The 23167-nt window shown below is 50.8% G+C and overlaps 1 protein-coding gene across 1 annotated transcript in view; it reads right to left on the minus strand.

Annotated features, from left to right (window-relative positions):
• Doc2b (double C2 domain beta) overlaps positions 1-23167 on the minus strand; it is a 33092-nt gene that overhangs the window by 5299 nt on the left and 4626 nt on the right. The window contains exons 2-6 of the mRNA XM_047544619.1: positions 15064-15143; positions 10633-10707; positions 9076-9185; positions 8792-8918; positions 6104-6261 (exon numbers count right to left, since the gene is read on the minus strand). Coding sequence (XP_047400575.1) covers positions 6104-6261; positions 8792-8918; positions 9076-9185; positions 10633-10707; positions 15064-15143 — 550 coding nt within the window. The remainder of the gene's footprint in view (positions 1-6103; positions 6262-8791; positions 8919-9075; positions 9186-10632; positions 10708-15063; positions 15144-23167) is intronic.

Genomic DNA, 23167 nt, shown 5'->3' on the forward strand with positions numbered 1-23167 from the left:
ATAGCACTTTTATGGTATCAGGTATTAAAAATAATCTAGAGAGGAGCTGAAGTATATAAGAAGATGTGCATAGGCTATATGCAAACACATGCAGTATCTGAAGGGAGTAGTGTCCTAGAACCAATCTCCCGCAGACACTGGGAAGTGACTATATAGTCTTTATTTTATTTTGGTGCTGGGGATTGAATCTCAAGATGCTTTATCACTGAGATCCCCAGTCCTTTAATTTTTTTTTTTGTTTTGTTTGTTTGTTTCTTTTGAGACTGGGTCTTGCTAAGTGGCTGAGGGTCTAGATAAATTGCTGAGGCTGGCCTCAAATCTGCAATCCTCCTCTTTCAGCCTCCCAAATTGCTGGGGATTTACAGATACGTGCCACCCTGCCCAGTTGGTCCAGCCCTATTTTTATTTTTGAAACAGGGTCTCGCTAACTTGTGGAATTTGGGATTCTCTTACTTTTGCCTCCAGGGTAGCTGGGATTGCAGGTATTCAACTCCTGGTTTATATTCCCTATCTTGATTGTGGTGGTGATGGTAACAAAATTGTACATGTTAGTCAAACTTCAAACAGGGAGACACATATGTAAGTTGTACCTGAATAAATCTGAAAACGGTAATGGCAGCGAGTTCCCTTACACCCATCACTTTGACATGGTGAATTTTTTACTTATGGGTCTTCGTAGGCTTGTTGGCCCATTTTAATATGTATTGATATTTTGTTTTTTTCTTTTTTGCAGTGTGGGGGATCAAACCCAGGGTCTCAAACATACTGAGCAAGTGCTCCACCACTGAGCCACATCCCCAGCCCCTGTGCTTTGGGTTTAGTGCATTGTCCTTTACCCGTTTGCCCTGGAGTGGGGCCGGGGGGTTCTACAGAGGGGGAGTGTGGCCCAGCCCTGCCTTTGGAAGCCCCTGGAAGGAAGGTAGTTCTGGGATTTCTGTGTTCTAAGTCTGGACAACTCACATCCATCTGGTGACCCCTCACCCAGTTGCCAGGCTCAACAACAGGCACCAACCTCTGGGCCTTCAGCCTTGGACAATGCTCTAGGGCCAGCTCTTGCTGCCCCAAGTCTCTGTGCTGTTTCCCCTGCTGGGACCCTTCCCCTCACCTCTCTGCTCCTGGGAGGCCCTTGTGCCCTTCCTGAGCATAACCTGTCTGGGTACGGGCCCACTCCAGCAAAGCTCTAGGACCCTGCCCCTTGGCATCTCTCCGCCCTTGATGTCATGACCCCCGTCTGCCCTTGACCACTGGGGCTCATGGATTCTCCACACGCAGTGCCACCCCTGGTCCCTCTGCATAATCATTTCTGCTTGCCAGAGGTTCCTAGAAGAACCTTCTTTGGGTGGCAGAGCAGAAAGGGAGTTGCCCAGGGTGGCCCAGCAAGTCACTTCTAGTTTCCTCTGGTGTGAGTGGAGGTACGAACAGAAGGGACCACACAGGCCATGGGGGTTGGATGGAGCCACAGCAGAGCCCTGGCACCTAGTAGTATTCCATACGTGTTACCAGTTAGTATAGGGAACCTCGGCTTCCACACCTGAGGTTCCCATCCCAGCTGAAGAGCTGGGCCTGGGGAAACTGAGGCAGGTGTCATCAGGGATGAGGTCTAGAAACATGACCCTGAAGACCAAAAGCTTCACCAGTTAAGGCTTGCTTCTCAGCACTGGCCGTCTGGTCCTTTCCTAGCACTCTTCCTGGGTCACTGTGCCCTGTCAAGGACACAGCTAAGGGGTGCCGCTCAAAATCTAGCCTGTGTCCCACTCCCCCTGCCGTTAGGGAGGAGACCCATGGTCCAGAAAGGAGTCTTTCAAAGATGGGGACCCTGAGGAGACCTGAGCAGCAGACCCCTATCTCAGCCAGGGAGTTTTTTTTTTTTTTTTGGGTGCTGGGGATCGAACGCAGGGCCTTGTGCTTGCGAGGCAAGCACTCTACCGGCTGAGCTATCTCCCCAGCCCTAGCCAGGGAGTTTTAACCAGACTCAGGGGGTCTCAGGTGAATTGTGACTGGGATACAGGGAGCTGCCCACGGATCTGCCTATTTCCGGAAGGCCATGCTGATCTGACCTGGGGTGGGGGTGTAGGACAAGGCTGCAAGGGTCTGGCAGCTCCACACCGGCTATCTGTGGAAGAAGGAGCCCCAGGGGTGGAAGTCGGCACCAGGTGTGACCCTGCTTTTAGAGATCCAGCACATAACCTGGAATTCCTGTCCATCAGCAGGTGGGCCCGGAACGCGATTTAAAATGGTCACACCATTTTGACTTCAGATTGCATTTCTGTCAGAAGAGAAATCTAGTTTTACAGGGAAAGGGAAAGGACACACCCTGCTGGTCTCTCCTTCCTTCCCACCCTCCAGAAATACAGTGGGGGATTGGTTCCAGGACATTCCTCAACTACCAAAATCTTGAAATGCTCAAGTCCCTTAAATTAAATGACCTAGTGTTGGGAACAGTGGCACAGGTCTGTAATCCCAGCAACCTGGGAGGCTGAGGCAGAGGACCAAAAGTTTGAGACCAGCCTGTGCAACTTAGCAAGATCTTGTTCCCAAACAAATAATAAAAAGGGTTGGGGGTGCAGCTCAGTGGTAGTGTGTCCCTGGTTCAATCTCCAGTACTGCCTAAAAAATAAATGAATAAATAAATAAACAAATAAATAAAACAACATAATATTTGCATACAACCCATGCACATCCTATCTGTGCTTTGTCACTTCTAGGTTTCTTGCAATACCAAATACAGTGTAAATGCTAGGTAAAGAGTTGTTACCCTGTATTTTCAGGGAATAGTGACATGTAAAAAAGCCCGTACACATTCAGTACAGATGCAATTTTTCCATCAAATAGTATTTTCGATCCACAGCTGAAATCCATGGATGTGGAACCCGCAGATACCAAGAGTGGACTACGTAAACAGTGACACATTGTGTGCACAGTTCTGTGGTTTGCTTTTTGGCTCAGCACGTTTTGGACAGCTGTCCATGTTAATTTAGCTCTGATTTATTCATCTTAACAGCATAGTCCTTCATTCTACTCATCTGCCACGTTCTATTAATCTATTCTGCTGATAAAAGCTTGGCTATTTCCAGTTTGTGGCTTATTGCAAGTGATTCTGCCATAAACAGCTTTCCACCTGCACATGGATTTCTAGGACATAAACCTAGAAGGAAGACAATGTGACCATCAGGAACACATATTTTCCAATTCTCCTGGAGTCTGCCAACTTTCTCTCCAATGCTATAAAGAGAGTCTGCTGGGCCGGGCGTGGTGGTGCACGCCTGTAATTGCAGGAGGATTGCAAGTTCAAAGCCAGCCTCAGCAACTTAGACCCTGTCTCAAAACAAAACACACAATATGAAAAGAGCTAGGGATGTTGCTCAGTGGTTAGGCGACCCTGGATTCAATTCCCAAGTAAAAAAAAAAAAAAAAAAACGTGTGGAGAGAGGGAGTCTGCTGGTGGTCTTCTAACATTTGCAGTTTCCTCTTGTGCTGGGGTCTCTAATCCACCAGAATACATTGTTTTGCTAAGTTTGAGGCCAGAATCCAATTCACTGGTTTTCAAGTGGAAAACCAGTAGCCCACAGTACCATTTTGGGGGAGCCCAATTCTCCAACAATGTAGCTGCTCCCCTTTATGTATGAGCTCTGCTCCTGGAGCCTTGGGTGATCTGATTGCTTAAATCCCAATCGATGCTTTATCAAAATATAATTCATATTAAAAAAATGCACCCTTTAAAAGTATGCAAGGCATACTTTCCAGGCATGGTGGTATGCACCTGTAATCCCAGCGGCTTGGGAGGCTGAGGCAGGAGGATCCCAAGTTCAAAGCCAGCCTCAGCAACTTAGCGAGGCCCTAAGCAACTCAGCAAGACCCTGTCCCTAAATAAAAAAAATATTTAAAAAAAGGGTGGGGGATGTGGTTCAGTGACCCTGGGTTCAATCCCTGGTACCAAAACACACACACACACGCGCGCGCACACACACACACACACACACACACACACACACACTTCAATGGTTTTTAGTATAGTCAAGAATTGCACAACCAGCATAAGCAATTTTTGAAGATTTGTGTCATCCCGAGAAGCCCAGTGTCTCCTGCAATTGCTCCTCATTTCCTCCTGGCTTCCTTGCCCATGGCCCTGGGCCTCTGCTCATCTACTTTCTTTTCTTTTTTTTTTCTTTTTTTTTGGTACTGGGGGTTGAACCCAGGGACACTTCACCACTGAGCTACATCCCCAGCCCTTTTTATTTTGAGACAGGGTCTTGCTATTTTGCAGAGGCTGTCCTGGAACTTGTGATCCTCCTGCCTGAATAGCTAGGATTACAGGCGTGTGCCACCGTGCCCGAGTCTCTCGTCTCCTTTCCGCCTGTGTGTATTTGCCTAGTCTGCACTTCCAGGTAAATACAATCATAAGTTTGGGTCTGCCTCCTTCTATTTAGCAGTGTCGACAGTTTCATCCACATTGTAGCGTTTAGCAGCACAGGTTGACTATTACCTATTCAAAATGCTTGGGAACAGAGTGTTTTGTATTTTAGTGGATTTTGGAATATTTGTATATACATATGAGATATCTTGGGGATAGGGATTCAAGTCTAAACACAAAATTCACTTACATTTTATAAACTCCTTGTTATGTATGTAGCCTGAAGGTAGTTTTAGGCAATATTTTTAGTGCATTTGACTGTGACCCATCTCCTGAGGTCTACTTGGAGTGCCATATAGGCCCTCAAACATTTCAGATTTTGGTGCTTTTTTTCTTTTTTTTTTTGGTACCAGGGATTGAACCCAGGGGTGCTTTACCACTGAGCCACATCCTCATCCCTTTTTGTATTTTATTTTGAGACAGGGTCTTACTAAGTTGCTGAGGCTGGCCTTAAACTTTCGATCCTTCTTCCTTAGCTTCCCCAGTTGCTGGGATTACAGGTATGTGCCACCACCACACTTGGCAAATTTTGAATTTCTGATTTTTGGATTAGGATTGTTCAACGTGTACTTTATTCTCTTCCGGGGCTGAGTAGTATTCCATCGTATGAATAAAACCACATATTATTTATCCATTCATCAGTAGTTTGCATTTTTAGCTTTGCGAATAACGCCACTGCGAACATTCATACACACGGTTTTGTGTGGACATATGTTTTCAATTCTCTCTGTTACAAATCTAAGAGGGAAACTTTCGGGTCACATGGAAGCTCTGGGTTTAATTTTCTAAGGAACTCCCAGCTGTTCTCCAAAGGACTGCATCATTGTTGACATGATTTAAAAAGTGACAGAAATATGGTGGTGGCCAATGGGCATGGTGTCCCAGTGCTGTGCCAAGAGAAGCACTGGCCTCCCTGTGGGGTCAGACGTCCCCCTGGTCTCAGTTCCTGGGCCTCATCAGTGTCCCCTTGGGCTGGGCTCACTCTGGTTCCTGTACCTTTGCCCCCAGGCTCCTTCCCCTCCTTTCAGGACAGTCTGCCTGAGAACTCAGACTACGTTCCCTCCGCTTGGGAAGAGCCCCAAGCACTGAAGGTGGTCACCATGGCACCCATTCCTTTCCTCTCCAGAGGGTCACTGGCTCTATCTGCCGCTATGAGCTCGAAGTACAGTCATCCTGGCCAGGTCCGCAGCTCTGGGGGCCAGGTCACTGGTCATGGTCCCCCAGTTAAGTGTCTCTCCTTAGTGCCAGCATTGGTAGTAGAGGGTGGACCCTCGGCTATATCTGGGGCCGCAGCCTGGGGCTGGCACCCACGGGCAGGCCTGGCAGAGCTCCGCTGTCATGTCTCCCAGCTTCTTGGCTACCCCTGGCACCGGCACTGCCTCCTCCTGCCTCCTTCTCCAACCTGCTCATGACTCTGGGTCCTGGCATCAGGAGATAACTATTCTCTATCTGTGTGACCCTGGGAAGTCACTCCATTTCTCTGGGCCTCAATTTCTCCACCTGTGTAATGGGCCACACTCACCTTCCAAGTTGCCAAAGGAGCACACAAGAGGACCCGCACCTGTAGACAGATGCAGCAGTGCCCACTGGCCTCCAGGGCTCCCCAGGTGCTGCATGCTGGGCCACAGCTGGCCACACGGGCTTCCCATCCCTGAGGCGAGGAGGGGAAGGAGGCCGTAGCAGCACACTCACGTTTTCACATAGGGGTCTGAGTAGCCGTTGGCATCCATGGCGGCCAGGTGTGCACACCGCACGATGCCCACCAGCAGGCCCTGCTTCTGCGAGCTGTACTTAAGGGAGATGAGGATGCGGCCTCGCTCCTCCAGGGACTTGTCTTCCGTCTTGTCCACCTGTTGGGCAGGGAAGTCACTGGGCTGTCCTTGCCTGCTCCCGCCCCTGCCACATTGAGGCATCCTGGGCCTCACTTCCTCAATCTGTCTGCCTGCAGGACGCTGCAGAGTGGTCATGGCCATGTCCTCTCTGGCCTTTCTGCTCATCTCTCCCCTCCTGAAGGTTCTTAGAGAAAGGTCAAAGGGTCTGCCCGGCACAGGAAGCTGGCTAGGAAACAAGGGCTCCCCCTGGCCTCAGAAGACCTGGGCTGCCTCCTGGAGCCTCTCAGGGCTGGGGACCCTTGGGGAGGGCTCAGAAGATGGAGCTCTTCCCCTTCCCAGCCTCAGAGCAGCTGGGGGCTGGATGGAGAAGCCACCCAGTCCCCTTCTGAGCCTCAGCAGTGCCCAGTGCCTGCCTCCGGGGTCCCACCCAACCTTCCCAGCACTCCATCTCATCTCCCACCCCAGTTGGCCAGGTGCCTCTCCATTCCTCATCCCGAGACTGCATTTCCTCCTCGCTGTTGCTCACCAGGAACCGCCTCTCTTCTGTCCTCTGCCACCCAGCTGAGCCCTGTGTGCCCAGAGGCCCCTGCTCAGGACTGCCAGGCTCCTATCATGCAGGCCTGGCCTTTGCTCACAACTGTGCTCTGTCTGGCACTAATGTGAGCTCCTGTGGGACCACGTCCAAACCTTCCTAGCGCCGAGACTCCTGTGAGGAGGGGGAGGGATGCCTGGCAGGGCGGATGCACCCAGGACCCACAGGCCCCCTTCCCCAGCTCCACACCCAGAGGGGACGGCCTGCAGCATTGCTCACAGCCTCCACCCGAGCCCAGAGGCAGCCTCGGCATCCTTCTTAGCCCAGCACTCAGGCAGGCAGTACTAACGGCTCAGCTCTAAATACCTGTCACGGTGGCTGAGGGCGTTTGTGTGACATGTGAAAATGAAACAGTGTATATGAACAGAGATGTTTTCTGCTATTTTTTCAGGTGTGGGATATTATATTTGGGTTGTTTCATATGAAGACCAATGGACTGGGCTTTGTTCAGTGTTTTCTTAGAACATATAATGTATACAGACTGTAAAATCCAAAATGCACCACCTATATGCGTCTTTACGAACATAGCGGTTATCCCAAGCTGCAGTCCTGTGGTCACTGTGTGACCCCAAACTGCTCAAAAAAGCCTGCAGAAAATTCAAGCAAGACTCAGCCAGGGCTGAATCATGCCCAGGGCACAAACACACACAGATTCCCACACACTCGTGCATCCATGCATGCACAGAGACACACATACACTCACAGGCACTTAATAGACATCCACACAGACACAGGGTTACGCACAAGCCACACACGTCCACGCCCACACGGTTGCTGGGGCGCGTGATCAGAACTCGGGAGGGAATACTGCTGCTGTGGGAGACGACAGAGCCTCCCTTGGTGATGCAGATCGTTTGGAAAAACTGGGTTACCTGTGGTTGGTGACTAATAATAAAATAGAAAAGGTTATATCCATCACACAAATGTCTGTGAGTGGGAGAGAAGGTGACAAGGGAAGAAAACTTGATCAGGTTATGCAAAAAGGTAGGACGGGCTTCAGTGGGAAGCTCAGCCTGCAGACTGACTTGTTCCTGGACGTTGGCTTGGGCTGAGCTTGCTGAGAATCCGGGTCCTCCCACCCTTTCCTCTAGCACAGAGCCTCTGAGGGGAGGATGTGCCACTGCTCGTGTCCTGGACACTGGGTTGCTGAGGGCCAAGTGTTTGTCTTGGCCCTGGGACACTGGGGACTCCTGACGACCCCTCTAGGCCTCTGACCAGGGTGTAGACAAGGCTGCAGGGGGTGGGAGGAGCGCAGAGAGACAGAGACTGAGACAGGCAGGGGCTCAGCTGCTGAGGCCCCTGGAGGGCAAACTGTTGAGACATTGTTTGCAAACAATTGCAATTTCTAGGAAAAAATTACTTGCTGTCTCCTCTGGTTATCTCACAGACACTTCAAGACAAACACCATCCAACTGAGCGCCTGGGCCATCACCCCAGCTGCTCCTAGTTAACAGTCACCTCATCTGTCCAGTTGCTCAGGTCCAGGACACCAGAACTGCCCCTGTCCTTGCTGCCTGAGGGTCCAGCGCTGGTGCATTCAGTCTAGAAGCAAGCCTGGCACCCACCCCAGCCTGGGCCTGCTCATGGCTCTGCTCTCCCGTCTCCTCCCTCTCCAGGAGGCAGGGAGCCGTTAATATGTCAATGAATGAAGCAATGCCTATGCTTCACATCCTCCTGTGCACCCGTGTCACTCAGGGTGAAAGCCGAGTCCTTCCTAGCCCCCCTCCATCCCAGCTCCTGGGACTGCCTCCCTTCCCTTGCTCTATCTGCTCTGCTCATGAGCCTCACCTGGTGCCTCCAACAGTCAGGGCATGTTGTCCATCTCCCAGGCAACTATGACCCTACTGGGTGCACAGTAGGTGCTTAGTAAATCCTCGTGGCCCTGAGCTCCAGCAGAGAGGGTGCTGGATGGGTGGGCACAGCCTGGTAGCTGGAGGGAGCCCGAGGCCCACTCACCGGCAGCTGCTTCTCCAGGCAGATGCTGAACGTCTTGGTGTGGTTGGGTTTCAGCTTCTTTAGGGGCACTCGCGTCTCCCCAATGAATTCGTTGTGGCGGAACTTGTCCTCGTCACACACAGAGATTCTGGAAGTAATGGACACAGTCGGCACCTCAGATGCACTGTGCACCCCCAGTCTGCTTCCAGGGTCAGTGGGGATTTGTAAACGGCGGGGCTATCTGTGGGCAAGGTGGCCCCAGTGAATGGGGCAGGGGGGAGCAGGCAACCAGGGCCCTCACGCACCGCAGGGTCTTGCGGATCATGTCCTCGTCTGTGATCCCATAGTAAGTGAGGGTCTCGTTCCACGTGGGGTTCAGAGTGTTACGCAGAGTTTTTGTTCTGAGCTTATTTGCCTGGAGAAAGGAAAAAAATGATCTTATTAGCAGAGGCAGAGGCAGAATAATGGCCCCAAAGACAGCCACATCCTAATCCCAAGGACCCTGTGGACATGCTGCCTGACATACAGAGGTGGAGTGAGGTTGCAGATGGAATTGAGATTGTTAATTAGCTGACTTCAAAACAGGGCGGTGTGGGAGTGCGGCTCCGTGGTAGAAGGGTTGCTTAGTATGTGCGAAATCAAAACCCAAACAGGGAGACTATCCTAGGTTATCTGGGTGGTCCCATGTGATGTCGGGGGTCCTTAAAAGCAGAAGGAGGTTGGTGTGTGGCACACGCCTGAAACCCCAGCAACAACTCAGGAGGCTGAGGCAGGACTGAGGCCAGCCTCAGCAACTAAGCCAGTCCCTGTCTCCAAATAAGGAGGGATGGGATATGGGACGTAGCTCAATGGTAGAATGCCCCTGGGTTCAATCCCCAGGACCACCAAAAAACCAAAGAACATGCAGCTAAGAGAGCCTCAGAAGGAGCCGCAACGGAGAGGTGCAGCTGCACCTGGCTGTGGACATAAGATGGACTCAAGAGCCAAGGAATGTGGGCGGCTTCTCTCAGTTGGAAAGGGAAACAGATCGCTTGCTCGCTAGGGCTCCAGAGGGAAGGCAGCCCTCCGACACCTTGATTTTGAGCCCACTGAGACCTCTGTTAGATGTCCGGCCACAGAGTGGTGACATAATAAATGTGGGTTGCTTTAAGCCCCTTGCAGCAGCCACAGGAAGCTACTGTGAGGTGGACCCCACCTTCAGGCCCCTGGTGGTGGTGGTTGGTCCTGCAGGAGGACAACGTGGGCGTGGAGCTGGAGGGCCTCCTTCCCGGAGCGCCCCTGAAGCCACTCCTCAATGCCTTCGCTCGGCTGCTCTCTGTCTGGAACCCAGCCTCTCCTAGAGAATGCCTTATGGGTGGCCTGTCCACACTGGCATATGGCCTCTGCTCCCTCTGTGCTTCCATCTGCCTGCTGTGTCATCCAGTCCAGGAACAGGAGTTCAGGGGTTAAACAAATTGGGAAGATGCTGCCATTCAGTCCCCCTGATGGAAAACTGTAGAGCGGCTCATCAATGTATTAAAGGCTCTGACAAGTCGTGCAGCCAAGAAACCTATTTGCAAATCTTTCACCTTATTGGCCAAGGAGTCTTTTCTTGGCATATACTATTCATCTCCAGCTGAGACTCCTTATAAAATGCTGCCCTAAAAATTCTCTGGTGGGGGGAGTGTCCCCTACTGAGTAAGCATGTCATGCTGACCCTTGAGGTCCCTGGAAAGCCTGGAGGTTGTGGGGCTGACTGAGTGCTAGTGGAGGTGATGGCCGAGGTCCTCTGAGCTTGCTTGGCTGCTGGGGCTGTGTGGGAGCTGTGGGCTACCCTGGGTGTCCCAGCCACAGCACGCAGGCTTGGGCAGGAACACCCTTACCTTACTGGCTCCTGGCAGCAGGTGCAGCTTGACGTAGGGGTCCGCCAGCCCATTGTGATCCATGGGTTTCAGGCCCTGTGCAGAGGAAGCAGCAGAGGGTATGAACTGGCCACTGAGGATACAGAGCAACAGAAATGGCCTGTCCCTGGGTCTGCTGGTCGGGCCCTTCATGGTCCTCTTCCCAGAAGCCCTCTGACCCCACACCCCCAGATGGGGTGCAGGAGGATGACTCAGTGCTGGTCGATGCAACTTCCCCACCCCCAAACATCCCAGCCCAGGACAGCTGCCCCAGGCCTGGTTCTCTTTCCATCCTTCTTATCATGGAAGCCAGGTGACTCACCGTGCCCTGAACGAGCCTCATCTTCCCGCTCTGGTCTGGCCCTTCCCTCTTCCGGACTTTCCTTTCCCACTTTCGAACACAGTTCCTCGGTGGAGACTTTCCTCTCCTATCCTAAATCCATAACCCTCTGTCCACTCATTCACATGCTGCCCTTGGTGGGTGTGGAAAAGTGTTCCAGGTCCTGGGAGACTGGCAGGACCAGACAGCTTCTTTCTGGATTTGTCCCAGGGACAGCCAGTTGGTGTCCATAGAGGCCACAGGCTGCCCAGCTGTGGAGGGTCCCTCCACAAGATGGCACCCCTCACTAACTTTGCTTTCAGTTCCTTTTGCAAACAAGGTGTGCACAGCCTGAGACCCAGGCAACCACAAACAGGGGCTTCGTGGACCTCTCGCGGGCACTTGTTTCTGGAAACTGCATCTTTCCTTTTTGGGGTGGTATGTGGGGACGTAGAGAAGCAGCTAAGTGGCGGCCCTACAGACACACTGCAAGTTTCCTGCACAACCGGGTGGGGGAGAGGCAGCTCGTGGCTCAGTCAGGCCCACAGCCGAGGCAGCCCCACGCTCCTCTCCCAGGTCCAGACCACTTGGTTTGGAGGAGAGCCCGGCGGGCAGGGGCACTCCCATACGCTGCTTGTCTGCTACCCGGAAAGGCACAGGTCCGGGAGTCACCAGGCCAGAGTTCAGGTCTTGGCTTTGGCATTAATTAGCTGGGTAAGTGGATGAATTCCTTTGTGTCCTCTGCTTTATGGTCTGTAAAAGGGGTTAATAATTCTCATTTCCAGCTGGGTGCTGTAATCTCAGAAATTTGAAAGGTTGAGGCAGAAACTGCAAGTTCAAAGCCAAACTCAGCAACTTAGGAGGCCCTAAGTAATGTGGCAAGACTCTGTCTCAAAATAAAAAAGTTAAAAGGGCTGGGGGTGGGGCTCAGTGGTTAAGCACCCCTGGGTTCAGTCCCCAGTACCACACACACACACACACACACACACTCCAACCCCTGAGTTGGAGTAATACAGAAGCAGGGCTGGCAGGTGGGTGAGGTGGGTGTTTGCTCTCTTCTCTGACATGCTAGCCCCCTTGGAAGATGCCAGAGAAGCAGCTGAAGGCTGGGGTGACAGTGTTTGAACTGCACAGAGTTGCGAGGATTCCAGTTCTGCCCTGCACTGGGCCAGCTCTGGGTTGGAGCTTGGCTTGGATGCCCTGTGGGTCCCATGGCCACAAGGCTGCCTCCAGACCCAGCTCCCCATTCCTGGCCCTTGCCCCTTCCCACAAAGTGCCCAAAGCCAAGTGTGGCATTGTTCTGGGGAATCTGGTGGCCCAGCCTGAGCAGGACTGCTACAACCAGGGGACGGCTAAAGGCTCCTGTCACATTTCCACAATTCTTTGGTTTTGGTACCAGGAATTGAACCCAGAGGCACTTAACCATGAGCCACATCGCCAGCCCTTTTTGTTTTTTATTTTGAGACAGAGTCTTGCTGAGTTGCTTAGCCTTGTGAAGTTGCTGAGGCTGGCTTTGAACTCATGATCCTCCTGCCTCAGCCTCCGGAGTCTCTGGGACTACAGGCGAGCACTACCTCATTGGTCCCACAAGTTTCTACAATTCTTACACATTTGTTTGTTGTAGCTTAAAATGTTTCCATTGGGTCAAATTTCTCAAATTTTTGCCCACAGCACCTGGACAGGAGCAGAGTTTTCATTGGCCCTCTGTGCACCCTGCTCTCTCCTGGAGCCTGATCCCTGTCCAGGAAAGGGAGGGACAGGAAGCTGTTTTCAGGTCAAGGGGCAAGGGGGTGGCCTCTTGGGTAGTCCCCCACCAGCCTACCTACAAAAGATGAAAGGTGACCCCACAGTCACACAGGAAGGGGTGGAGGGGTGGGCAGAGGAGGTCCTGAGGGAAGGCCTTGGTGGCTCTTGGCACTGGGGGTGTTGCTTGGAGAGGAGGGTTTTCCCCAAAACCCAGGAAGGAAGGGGCTCTGACTCGCACCATGGGACATCAGGCAGAGTGAAATAAGCCAGCCCAAAAGGATAAGCATGGCAGGAATCTGCTCCCATCAGGTGTCTGGAGTCAAACTCCTAGGGACAGAGTTCAATGGTGGTGGCAAGGGAAAGGGAACAGGCAGCTGTTGAATGGGTACAGAGTTTTAGTACTGGAAGGCAAAAAAGTTCTGGAAATGGATGTTGTCGACTAGCTCAACAGCATGAATGCACTCAGCACAAAAACTGTACACATCAAAAACGGTTATGACAGTAAATTTTATGCTTGTGTATTTTGTCATAATCAGAAACAACAACTTCTGGGCATGATGTCACACACCTATTAATTCCAATGACTTGGGAAGCTGAGGCAGGAGGATCGTAAGTTCAAAGCCAGCCTCAGCAACTTAGCGAGGCCCTAAGCAATTCAGGGAAACCCTGTCTCTAAATAAAATACAAAAAGGGGCTGGGGACATGGCTCAGGGGTTAAGTGTCTCTGGGTTCAATCCTGGGTATCTCCCTGCAAAAAAAAAAAAAAAGAAAAGAAAAAGAAACAATCTCTCCTGGGACTGTGGTTCTGCTGGGGTTTTACCAGCCCCTCCTGGGACATGAGTGCCTGTGTCCGCGTGTGCTTGGGTGTGCCTGTGAGCGTGCAGGTGGGTGTGGCCCTGAGCACTGGTGAGCAGTCCATGGGTGGTGGCCCAGGCTGGGCTGGGGCAAAGCCTGGGGAGGCCAGAGGCAGCCTATTCCTCTGGTGGATACAAAACCCCCAAGTGGACACATACACGCGTGCATATCGGTTTCCACACAGGTCTGTGCACCCACACACAGACACACACAGACACGAGCACACACTCACAAAAACACACCAGAGCTGGGGAGAGTCAGGGAAGAGCTCTAGGGGCTCTGGCCGGAGTTGCCTGACAGCTAGTCCCCAAGCCTGGACGATCTCTACAAAGCGGGGTAGAGGGAGAGGAGAAGGGACTGTGTGGCCCTGCAGCCTGGCCTTCACCTTGGCGAGGCTGGGGAGACACCAGACGCTTAGATCTCCTAGCGGGTAGGTCTGGGCATGCCCTGAGCCACAGCCTGGGTAGTTTCCAGAAGAGGGCAGAGGGAGGCATAGAGTGGTGGGCCTCCAGGTGCCCAACCTGGCCCCTGGTCTCAGTGTGGACAGTACTCATTGCTTGACCATGGCAGTCCATGGGTGGTGGCCCAGGCTGGGCTGGGGCATAGCCTGGGGAGGCCAGAGGCAGCATATTCCTCTGGTGGATACAAAACCAAGGTCAGTCCCTCAGCCAGCAAGTGGAAGGGAGGGACAGAGGGATGCCTGCAGGTTGGGGGACTGGGTGTGGGGCCTGGGCCCAGGATGCTCTGCAGGAAGCCCCTCCCTCTGAGCTGGGTGGCCCAAGCCCCTCCACAGCCCTATTAGGGGGCTCTGCTGGCCACATGGGCCCTTACCTTGCGAGAGAACATCAACTTTGGTACCTTCCTCCCAAAAAAGGAGCCATGTGGAGGGGATGAAGGGAACAGTGTGGTTGAGAACCCAGAGCTGACACACGCTGGTTCAAGGGCAGAGCCACAGGGAGCACTGGAGGGCCTGGCTGGGGGGATCTTTTTGCCCAGGGGACTTTTCAGGGTCAGGTCTAAAGGTTAAACCTACCTGGAATGTCAGCCTGCTTTGGTGGCACCTGCAGCATTCGGAGCAGGACAGCAAAATCCACCCACTGCTCAGGGAGCCCAGGAAACCCAGCAGCTGGGAACTTGGGGTCCAGGAGACCCAGCGGCATCAGCATCCAACCCTCTTGCCCTCTCTTGCTTGCAGGACAGATCTGCCCTACCTCGTCCCTTTCTGGACAGTCCCTCCCAGACGCCCTGTCCCCTGAAAGCCCCACCAGGGCCTCCATACATCCATTCTTCTCCCTTTCTCCTGCTCCTTCCCTCAAATGCCTTAAGGTATAGAGTTTTTTGGGGAATTGGGAGCTGAGACGCTTTAGGTAAGAATTCCCTCCCTGCACGCAGCTCAGATACCCCGAAGCCTGGGCAGGAAGGACGGGGGCAGGACTGGCCTCCTCAGCCTCAGCCCTTCCCCCAGCAGCCACATCAGGAGCCGGGGCGCCTACCTTGGCCTTGCTGATGGTGCAGTGGAGGGCGTTGTTCTCCTGGTCGTAGAGCAGGCTGAAGTCTAGTGTGCCCAGCGCAGCTGCAAACAGAGGGACAGGTCACACACTGGCTGCATCTTGGAGAAGCGACCCCTCCCCTGCATGGCTCAATGAGTCACATTTTTTTAAGGTTTCCTTGGAATCTTTTATATTAGTCTACAATACAAGCATAAACACTCAATGGGACATCAAGCCAAGAGAATAAAACCATGGAAGAAAAGTAATTTGGGAATCAATCCTTGATACTGTATACAAATACAAAATCCTACATACATATATATGACTTTTAAAATCTCTGATGCCACAATTTTGGCTCAAAAGTATGTTTTCATATTATACATCCCATTTCTTATCCTCAAGCAAAATTTGGTACAGATAGAATTTTTTCTGTATCTATAATTTGTATCTATTTTGTCTCTTTCCTATCCTTACCCATCAGAATTCCATACCATCCTTTAAGAACTGTATTAAACAGCTCCACATCAATGACACTCTCCACACCAACTGGAATTAACCTGTCCCTTTCTGCTTTCAGCATTTTATATTTGCATCAGCACCTAGCTAAAAGTCCAAAAAAGCTAGACTTCTTGGGATAACATTCTTAAAAAAACACAACGCTTTACATAAAATCAAGACCTCAGCACCTTCTATGGCAAAAGTTTTCATCATACGAAGTTAACCCAACACCTTTTTTGGAAAATACTGCAGAATGTGCCATGCAGATAATAAAGGAGGACTGCAGTCAGCAGCTGGGTTGTTGGGATAAAAGTTTCATAAGTTACAATTATCTCACTCCTTTTAACAACTTCTGTTTAGGATTTCTTCTTCTTCTCCAGGGTCACATACCATCTGGTAAACATAGCAGCTGAAGACCCTGTTTGGTTTCTGTTCTATGTGTAGCACCAAGTCTCTGTCGAAGTAGACTTCATGGCTATATGTCACATCCCATGACTCCACTAGTGGAATGTTTTTAAGTAAAGTTCCACATTCATTACAGTGGAAATCCAGGTGAGCTTTTCCTTCAGTATCTATTTGCGTAACAGCTACCACAGAAAGCAAATCCAACTCATCTTCATAGTCCACAATTTTGAAAGTCTCTTGTTCTGGGTCATCATCCAGAAGGTTAAAACATTTTCTGACCACCCGTCCAGAAGCTGTAACGGTGACTAAATTTTCATTTTTGTTCTCCCTGTTGGCCAAAATGACAAAATCCTCAGAGATCTGATGCTGAGAACTATTATTCTCTATTTCATTTAGCTTTAAAACTCTGACTTGATTTGGGCCAACATGTATTATTCTACCAGAAGCATCAGGATGAAAATAAATCCAGTCAGATTCCAAAGAACAGCACTCCATTTCTTGGATCCCATTTTTTGCCAACAAATTATCTTTTAGAGCACAAATATGGAAAACTCCTTTCTGTTTCTTCTTATTGGATGTGATGATGTAGTGCCAAAGATGGCCTCCAATCTGAAAAGCATTCTCCAGGGACGACACCTCAAAGAGCAGTGGTGGCGAGTCTGCTGGGCCACTGTTGAGCCTTTGTTCTGAGCAGACTGACTGCTATGACTTCTTGAGATGTGTCCCAGCTCAAGTACCTGAATTTGCAATAAGAAGCAAGATAGATCTTCTCAAGGGTTTTTCCTGTAGTTGCTGATATAGGAAGCAGCCAATCATGAGCAGTCAATGCTATGAGTGAGGATTTATAATCTGATGGATCAGGAAGTACTTCTCCCACGGGGCATTCCCATAATAAAACATCCTCTATTTTTTCTGATTTGGAACATTTTGGCATTTCATAAAGTTTTTTTTTTTTGGCTCTGAGGCAATACTACTGTGCAGGAAGCCCTCAGTTCAAACCACAGCACTGCTAACACAGCACCGATAATTGTCAAAAGATATTCTTCCTCTCTCATAAGCTATAGGTGACTTGGAATGAGTTGTCCGAACATTCTTAAATTTAGTACTTTCCTGGCACACCAGCTCCCGAAGGATGCCCAGGTTCGTCCTCTGCACCACGCCTGCGTCGCGCGCGAGGAAGCCAAGCGCCCGGCGACTCAGCTGGTGGCACACGTTGGGCCCATGGATGAGCCAGCCGGCGCAGGGTTGGCTGGGCCGAAGAGGGGCTCGCGCCTCACTCCCACGTAGGGCAGCAACCGCCACCTCCGAACCTCAAGGGAAAGCTGACCCGGGAGCTGGGTACTGGAAACCCAGTAACAGGGTGAGAGAATGCAGAACATGCACCGCCAGAGCGCAAAAAGAAGAAAAAAACACCCCTTTCCGGTCCTGCCCCTCACACGCTCTTCACCCTTGGACAGTGAGACGCCGATGTCAATGAGTCACATTTTTTTGTTTTGTTTTGTTTTGGTCCTGGGGTTTGAACCCAGAGGTACTTAACCACTAAGCCACATCCCCAGTCCTTTTTATATTTTATTTTGAGACAGGATTTCATTGAGTTGCTTAGGGCCTCACTAAGTTGATGAGGCGGCTTTGAACTTGCAAGCCTCCTGTCTCAGCCTCCAGAGTCGCAGGGATTTACAGGCATGAGCCACCATGGCTGGCTCTCCTCATAATCCTTCTGAGGACATTTGAATATGCAGAATCTATATGAAGTGTGGGCATCAACTCCAATTTCACAGAATATCAGTGGTTTACACAAATTAAACTCCCATACACCTCCTGCACAAATACAGCCCCACCTACCCCTTGTAGACCCTTGCTGCGTCTACGCTCTCTTCAGGGCTGGTGCACAAACTAAAGAGCAAAATCATTTTTGTCCCCCCAGCTCTCCCAGCACTGGGGGTTGAACTCAGCGATGCTCTACCAATGAGCTATATCCCTAGTCCTTTTAATTTTTTAATTTTGAGCCGGTCTTGTTAAGTTGCCCAGGTTGGTCTTGAACTTGCGATCCTTCTGCCCCAGCTGCTGCTGCTGCTGCTGCTGCTTCTTCTTCTTCTTCTTCTTCTTCTTCTTCTTCTTCTTCTTCTTCTTCTTCTTCTTTTTTTGTGTGTGGGGGGTACCAGGGATTGCATTCAGGGGCACTTGACCGCTGAGCCACATCCCCAACCCTATTTTGTATTTTATTTAGAGACAGGGTCTCACTGAGTTGCTTAGCACCTTGCTTTTGCTGCAGTTACCCTTTTTTTTTTTTTTTTTTAATATTTTTAGCTGTGGATGGACACAATATCTTCATTTAATTTATTTTTTTATGTGGTGCTGAGAATTGAATTCAGTGCCTCACACATAGTGGGCGAGTGCTCTACCACTGAGCCACAACCCCAGCTGCTGAGGTTGGCTTTGAACTCACAATCCTCCTGTCTCAGCCTCCCAAGCATGCGCCACTATGGCTGCTGCCCCAGTCCCTTGAATCACTGAAATCGCAGGCGTGTACCACTGTGCCCTGCTTCATTTTCCCTTTTAAATGGCTGGAATTAGTTAAAGCAACCAAAGTATCACTTTTATAGCAAAGCTTAGTAAAACGATACGAGGATACCATTAATAATATTTCAAAATTACCCAAATGGTTTCGGTATGGAGATTAAGGAACATGGATTTGCAGCGCTGAAGCACGCCGCTGGGTCCCTAAGGGCACAGACACAAGTTCACATTCACAGTGATGAGCATCTCCATTCCAGTCCACAAAGCTTATGAATAAAGACACACACATAGGGCTGGTGCTGTAGCTCAATGCCTCTCATACACAAGGCCCTGGGTTCCATCCCTAAGCACTGAGAAAGAAAACAAAACCAAAACCCTCAGGTTTTACAAAAGGAAAATTGCAACACTACATTAACAATTAAACTACTGCTTCCAAGTAACAGGTAAAAGTTTAAAGGCATACCACCAATTTTTTTCCCCCTAAATAACCAGGAATTGAAGACTGCCACAGTCCCAAGGACCACGGCCACCCAATGATCACCAATGAAATGCCAATCCCTTTACCCATCCTCTCATCCCACCCAAGCCCAGAGAATGACAAAATTCTTCCGACTTTTCAGATGAGGAGCTGAGGCTCAGAGAGGCTAGGTTCATCCCCGGCCCTGGAGAGGTTCCCTGAGTCACACCTGGGGGGTCAGCCTGCAGCCCGCCCTGCAAGCCCTGTGCTGCCCTGGGCTCCATGCCTCAGTTTCCCTCACTTGTGAAGTGTCACAAGGATTGTGTGACAAGGCAGAGGTGACGGGGCTTTGAAAGCTACAGGCCCTGGGCTGACTGGCTGATCCTCTCACTGCTTCCTGGGCAACAAGTGGGACTGTGGATCCCAGTCTCTCTGGCCCTGGGTGGGCTGCAAAGAGCCACCTGGGTCCTCATGTGGCTGCCCTCAAGTCTCTCAGAGACAGCAGCAATTCCCTAGGGCCAGGCAAAGGTGCAGTGATCACTGGGTGTAGCTCCCACCCTTGGGGCAGTCACACAGCAGCTGTGGCCTTCTAGGCTCAAGTGACTCTGAGCAGGAAGGCCAGCAGACGTCAGGGGCAGACCCCAGATAGCAAGATGCACATTCCTAGATGTCTTCACAAGTCCTGGTCCTGCTCCCAAGCTGCTGGGCTGAGCAACTGGTATGTTAGTCATTCGTTCTTTATTAACCAAGTGTTTATAATATGCTAGACTCTAGAGATAAGGAGAGCTGTGAGGCAGGTCTCTGCCTCCAAGGAAAGCACAAATGGAAAGAACTTGTCACAACACAGGAAGGAGACAAGAGGAGTGTCACCGGGCTTCACTGTGAAGTGGGGGCATCAGGGAAGCCTTCCTGGAGGAGGTGATGCTTCACCTGAGCCAGGAAGGATCAGCAGGAGTTGACCAGTGGCACAAAGGGGCTGGGGGAGGGGACATTCCAAACATAGGCCATCTGATAGGTGGGGGCGTAGTGGCTGGAGAGATGCAGGGGGCGAGGGAAGGGTCAGATGCACAAGATTGTCTTCAGGCAGGGGCTGCCCTAGACTCTCAGCTTGAGCCTAGATGAGCTGAGGCCACTGGCCAATGCCAACCACACCCATCTGCATAGACTGCCACAGACCAGGTGGCCTGCAAAGGGAACATGCTTCCAATCTGGGCCCTTGTAGATAAAGTCTGAAGACATCTAGGCCTTGCAGGAGCCCAGGCAGGATGATTTCTTGAGTCTGCAGGGAAAGGAAGGGCCACATGGGTGGAGCTGCCCTTTCTTTGAGGAGGCCATGGAGTTGTATTTGCCTTGTTAACCAGGCCCCAGCCAGGTGAGGCACAGCTCACCTTGTCCTTGCCTGCAGCAGTGTGGAGTGCAGCCCCTTATGTCGAACTCCATAGGTTCAAATCCCAGCCAGGCACTTCCTTGCTGTGTGACCTTAGACAGCTTACCTAACCTCTTCGTGCCTTGGTTTCCTCATCTGCAGACAGACAGCAATGGCATCCATCTCATGGCACACAGCGCCTGGGGCACAGCAAGTACTCCGCAGATAATTACTGAAGGAGCAGATTCATTTAGGTGACTTCTAGATAACTGTGCTTGCCCCTCTGAGACCCGCTCTGGAAGGAGCCTGTTCTAACTGGATCACTGCGTCCCCCTGCACCCTGCCTGTGAATGATCATTTAAGCTTTTCTGAATAATCCAAGTCATTGCTATGACTGTGATTATCTGCCTGTGTGTCACTGTCATAGCCCAGACATAGGAGGGGGTGTGAGGCAATCCCTCCACCTGGTGGTCCCAAGTGGCCCCTTTCTGGTTTTCCTTCACTTTTCTGTTTTCTTTTTTTTTTTTATTTTACTTTTTTCGTTGTCAGTGGACCTTTATTTTATTTCATTTATTTACTTATTTGTATGTGGTGCTGAGGATGGAACCCAGGGCCTCAAGCAGCAGGCAAGTGCTCTACCACCGAGCCCAGCCCCAGCCCTGCCCCCTCCTTTTGTATCACCCTGAAGTCCTATTAGAGCACTTGCCTCTTGTAGCACAGACACTTTTCTCTCCTCTTTAGTAGGTTCCTCCATGAATCCAGGTGATAATACGTGTTAGAACTGCGTCCAGACTAAGAGTCAATCGGCCTGGGGTAAGCCTAACATAAATAACGTGCCACCAGGCGCGGTGACACACGCCCGTAATCCCAGCGGCTCAGGCGGCTGAGGCAGGAGAAGAGCAAGTTCAAAGCCAGCCTCAGCAACTTGCTGAGGCCCTAAGCAACTTAGTGAGACCCTGTCTCTAAATAAAAATATAAAAGGGGATGGGGATGTGGCTCAGTGGGTAAGCGTCCCTGGATTCGATTTCTGGTACAGAAAAGAATATGTGCTTCAGTGATAACTGGATCTGGCCTTCTGCTGCCTGGAGCCTAACTCCCATCTGTGCAGACGGATAGGTGAGGACCTGTGGTTGAGGTAGACATCACCATTTTTGTAACTACTACCTTAGCCACAGGCCCAAGACTCACCCAGCCCATGCTTCCATAGTAACATACTCTGACCTGTTGGTGTGGCACGAGAGTCAATTTGCCATTCAGCTTGGATCCATCTGTTTCCCCAAGACATGAGTGTCCCCAGGACAGGGACCCTGCCTTGGCCACATCTGTGAGACTGGTCAGAAGCAGGTGCTTAATTCGCATGGTGGGTAAGTTCACACCAACTTGCCCTCTGGTGGTGCACCTGAGTGGGGGCTGTGTGTGGTGAACACATAAACACAACTTCCACCTGCTTCCTGACCCCAGAGAAGGAGGAGGGAGCAGGGTCAGCTGCTCCCCACAGGGAACACCGCTCCAGGAGGGGGAAGGAGCCCCTTCCATTGCTCTGAGGACACCCCTGTCTAAAGACACTGTCCTGAGGAAACCAGACACCCATTACCGCTTCCTGGGAAAGAACAGCATGCCCAGTGCATCCTGGGAGGCAGGATGGGGCTGCTGAACTTCTTTGAACTCCACAAAGAGGTTTTGTTTGTTTGTTTGTTTGTTTTTGCAGAACTGGGTACTAGGGATTGAATCCAGGGGTGACTGACCTACCACTAAGCTACATTCCCAGCCCTTTTTATTTTTTGAGACAGTTTTATTTATTTATAAGTTGGAGAGGTCAACCTCAAATGTGTGATCCTCCTGCCTCAGCCTCTTGAGTTGCTGGGATTACAGGTCTGCACCACCGGGCCTGACTCTACTCAAAGTTCTATAAGAAATACTAGTTTATAAGTTCAGAAGCTCAGTCACAATTCTGGGGTGGGGAGAGCTCTCTTAAGGAGCATATGGCCCAAAGTGTTTCCTTTCCATTTGGAGAAATGAAGCTAAGAGAACAGAGATGACCTAGCTAGTGTGGCCCAGCAGAACCGGATAGTTTCTATCTTAAAGCCTAGTGGCCTCTGGAACATCTTTCTTTGCCACTTTGTTTAGACAAAATCTTAGGAAGATGCAACCGTTTGGCAAAAGAAAAGCAGGTCTGCTGTTGGGGTGGGGGTGTCACAGCTACCCATGAGGGACCTGAGTTGGAAACACACCCTGGGGGGTAGCAGGGGCAGGAGGGTCCTGGGGTCAGGAGAAGGTACTTCTCTGAGAGCCACAGGATCCTGCTGTGCTCTGCCCTTGGAGCCACTCAAATCACATGCCCCGACTAAAGTTTACATCTCTGGAAAAATAATGAGGGTTGGTCACTAATGGGCCTTTGAGAGTTGTCACCCGCTTGTCGATAATTATAGAGCTTTAATGGGGCTAATTCAGAGAAAATCAAGCTCAAGCCCCTGTTGGTTCCTCTAACGCTGAACATTCCCCAGCTTTGCACTGGAGACTGACAGTCTCATTAGGACCTTGGTTTGCACCTGAACTTGCCTGACCCATACACCCTTGGGAATAGGAAATCTGTCCTTTTTTTTTTTGAAGAAAAAATTTAGCCTCTAAAATAATTAGAAAAAAAACATAGGAAGCAGCTGGGCAGGGTGGCACACGCCTGTAATTCCAGCAGCTTGGGAGGCTGAGGCAGGAGGATCATGAGTTCAAAGCCAGCCTCAGTAAAAGCAAGACACTAAACAACTCAGTGAGACCCTGTCTCTAAATAAAAAAAAAAAAAAAGAAAAAGAAAACAGAAAATGCTGGGTGCAGTAGCACATGTGTGTGATCACAGCTACTTGGGAGGT

Source organism: Sciurus carolinensis, chromosome 3 (assembly GCF_902686445.1).
Source record: "Sciurus carolinensis chromosome 3, mSciCar1.2, whole genome shotgun sequence".
NCBI lineage: Eukaryota > Metazoa > Chordata > Mammalia > Rodentia > Sciuridae > Sciurus > Sciurus carolinensis.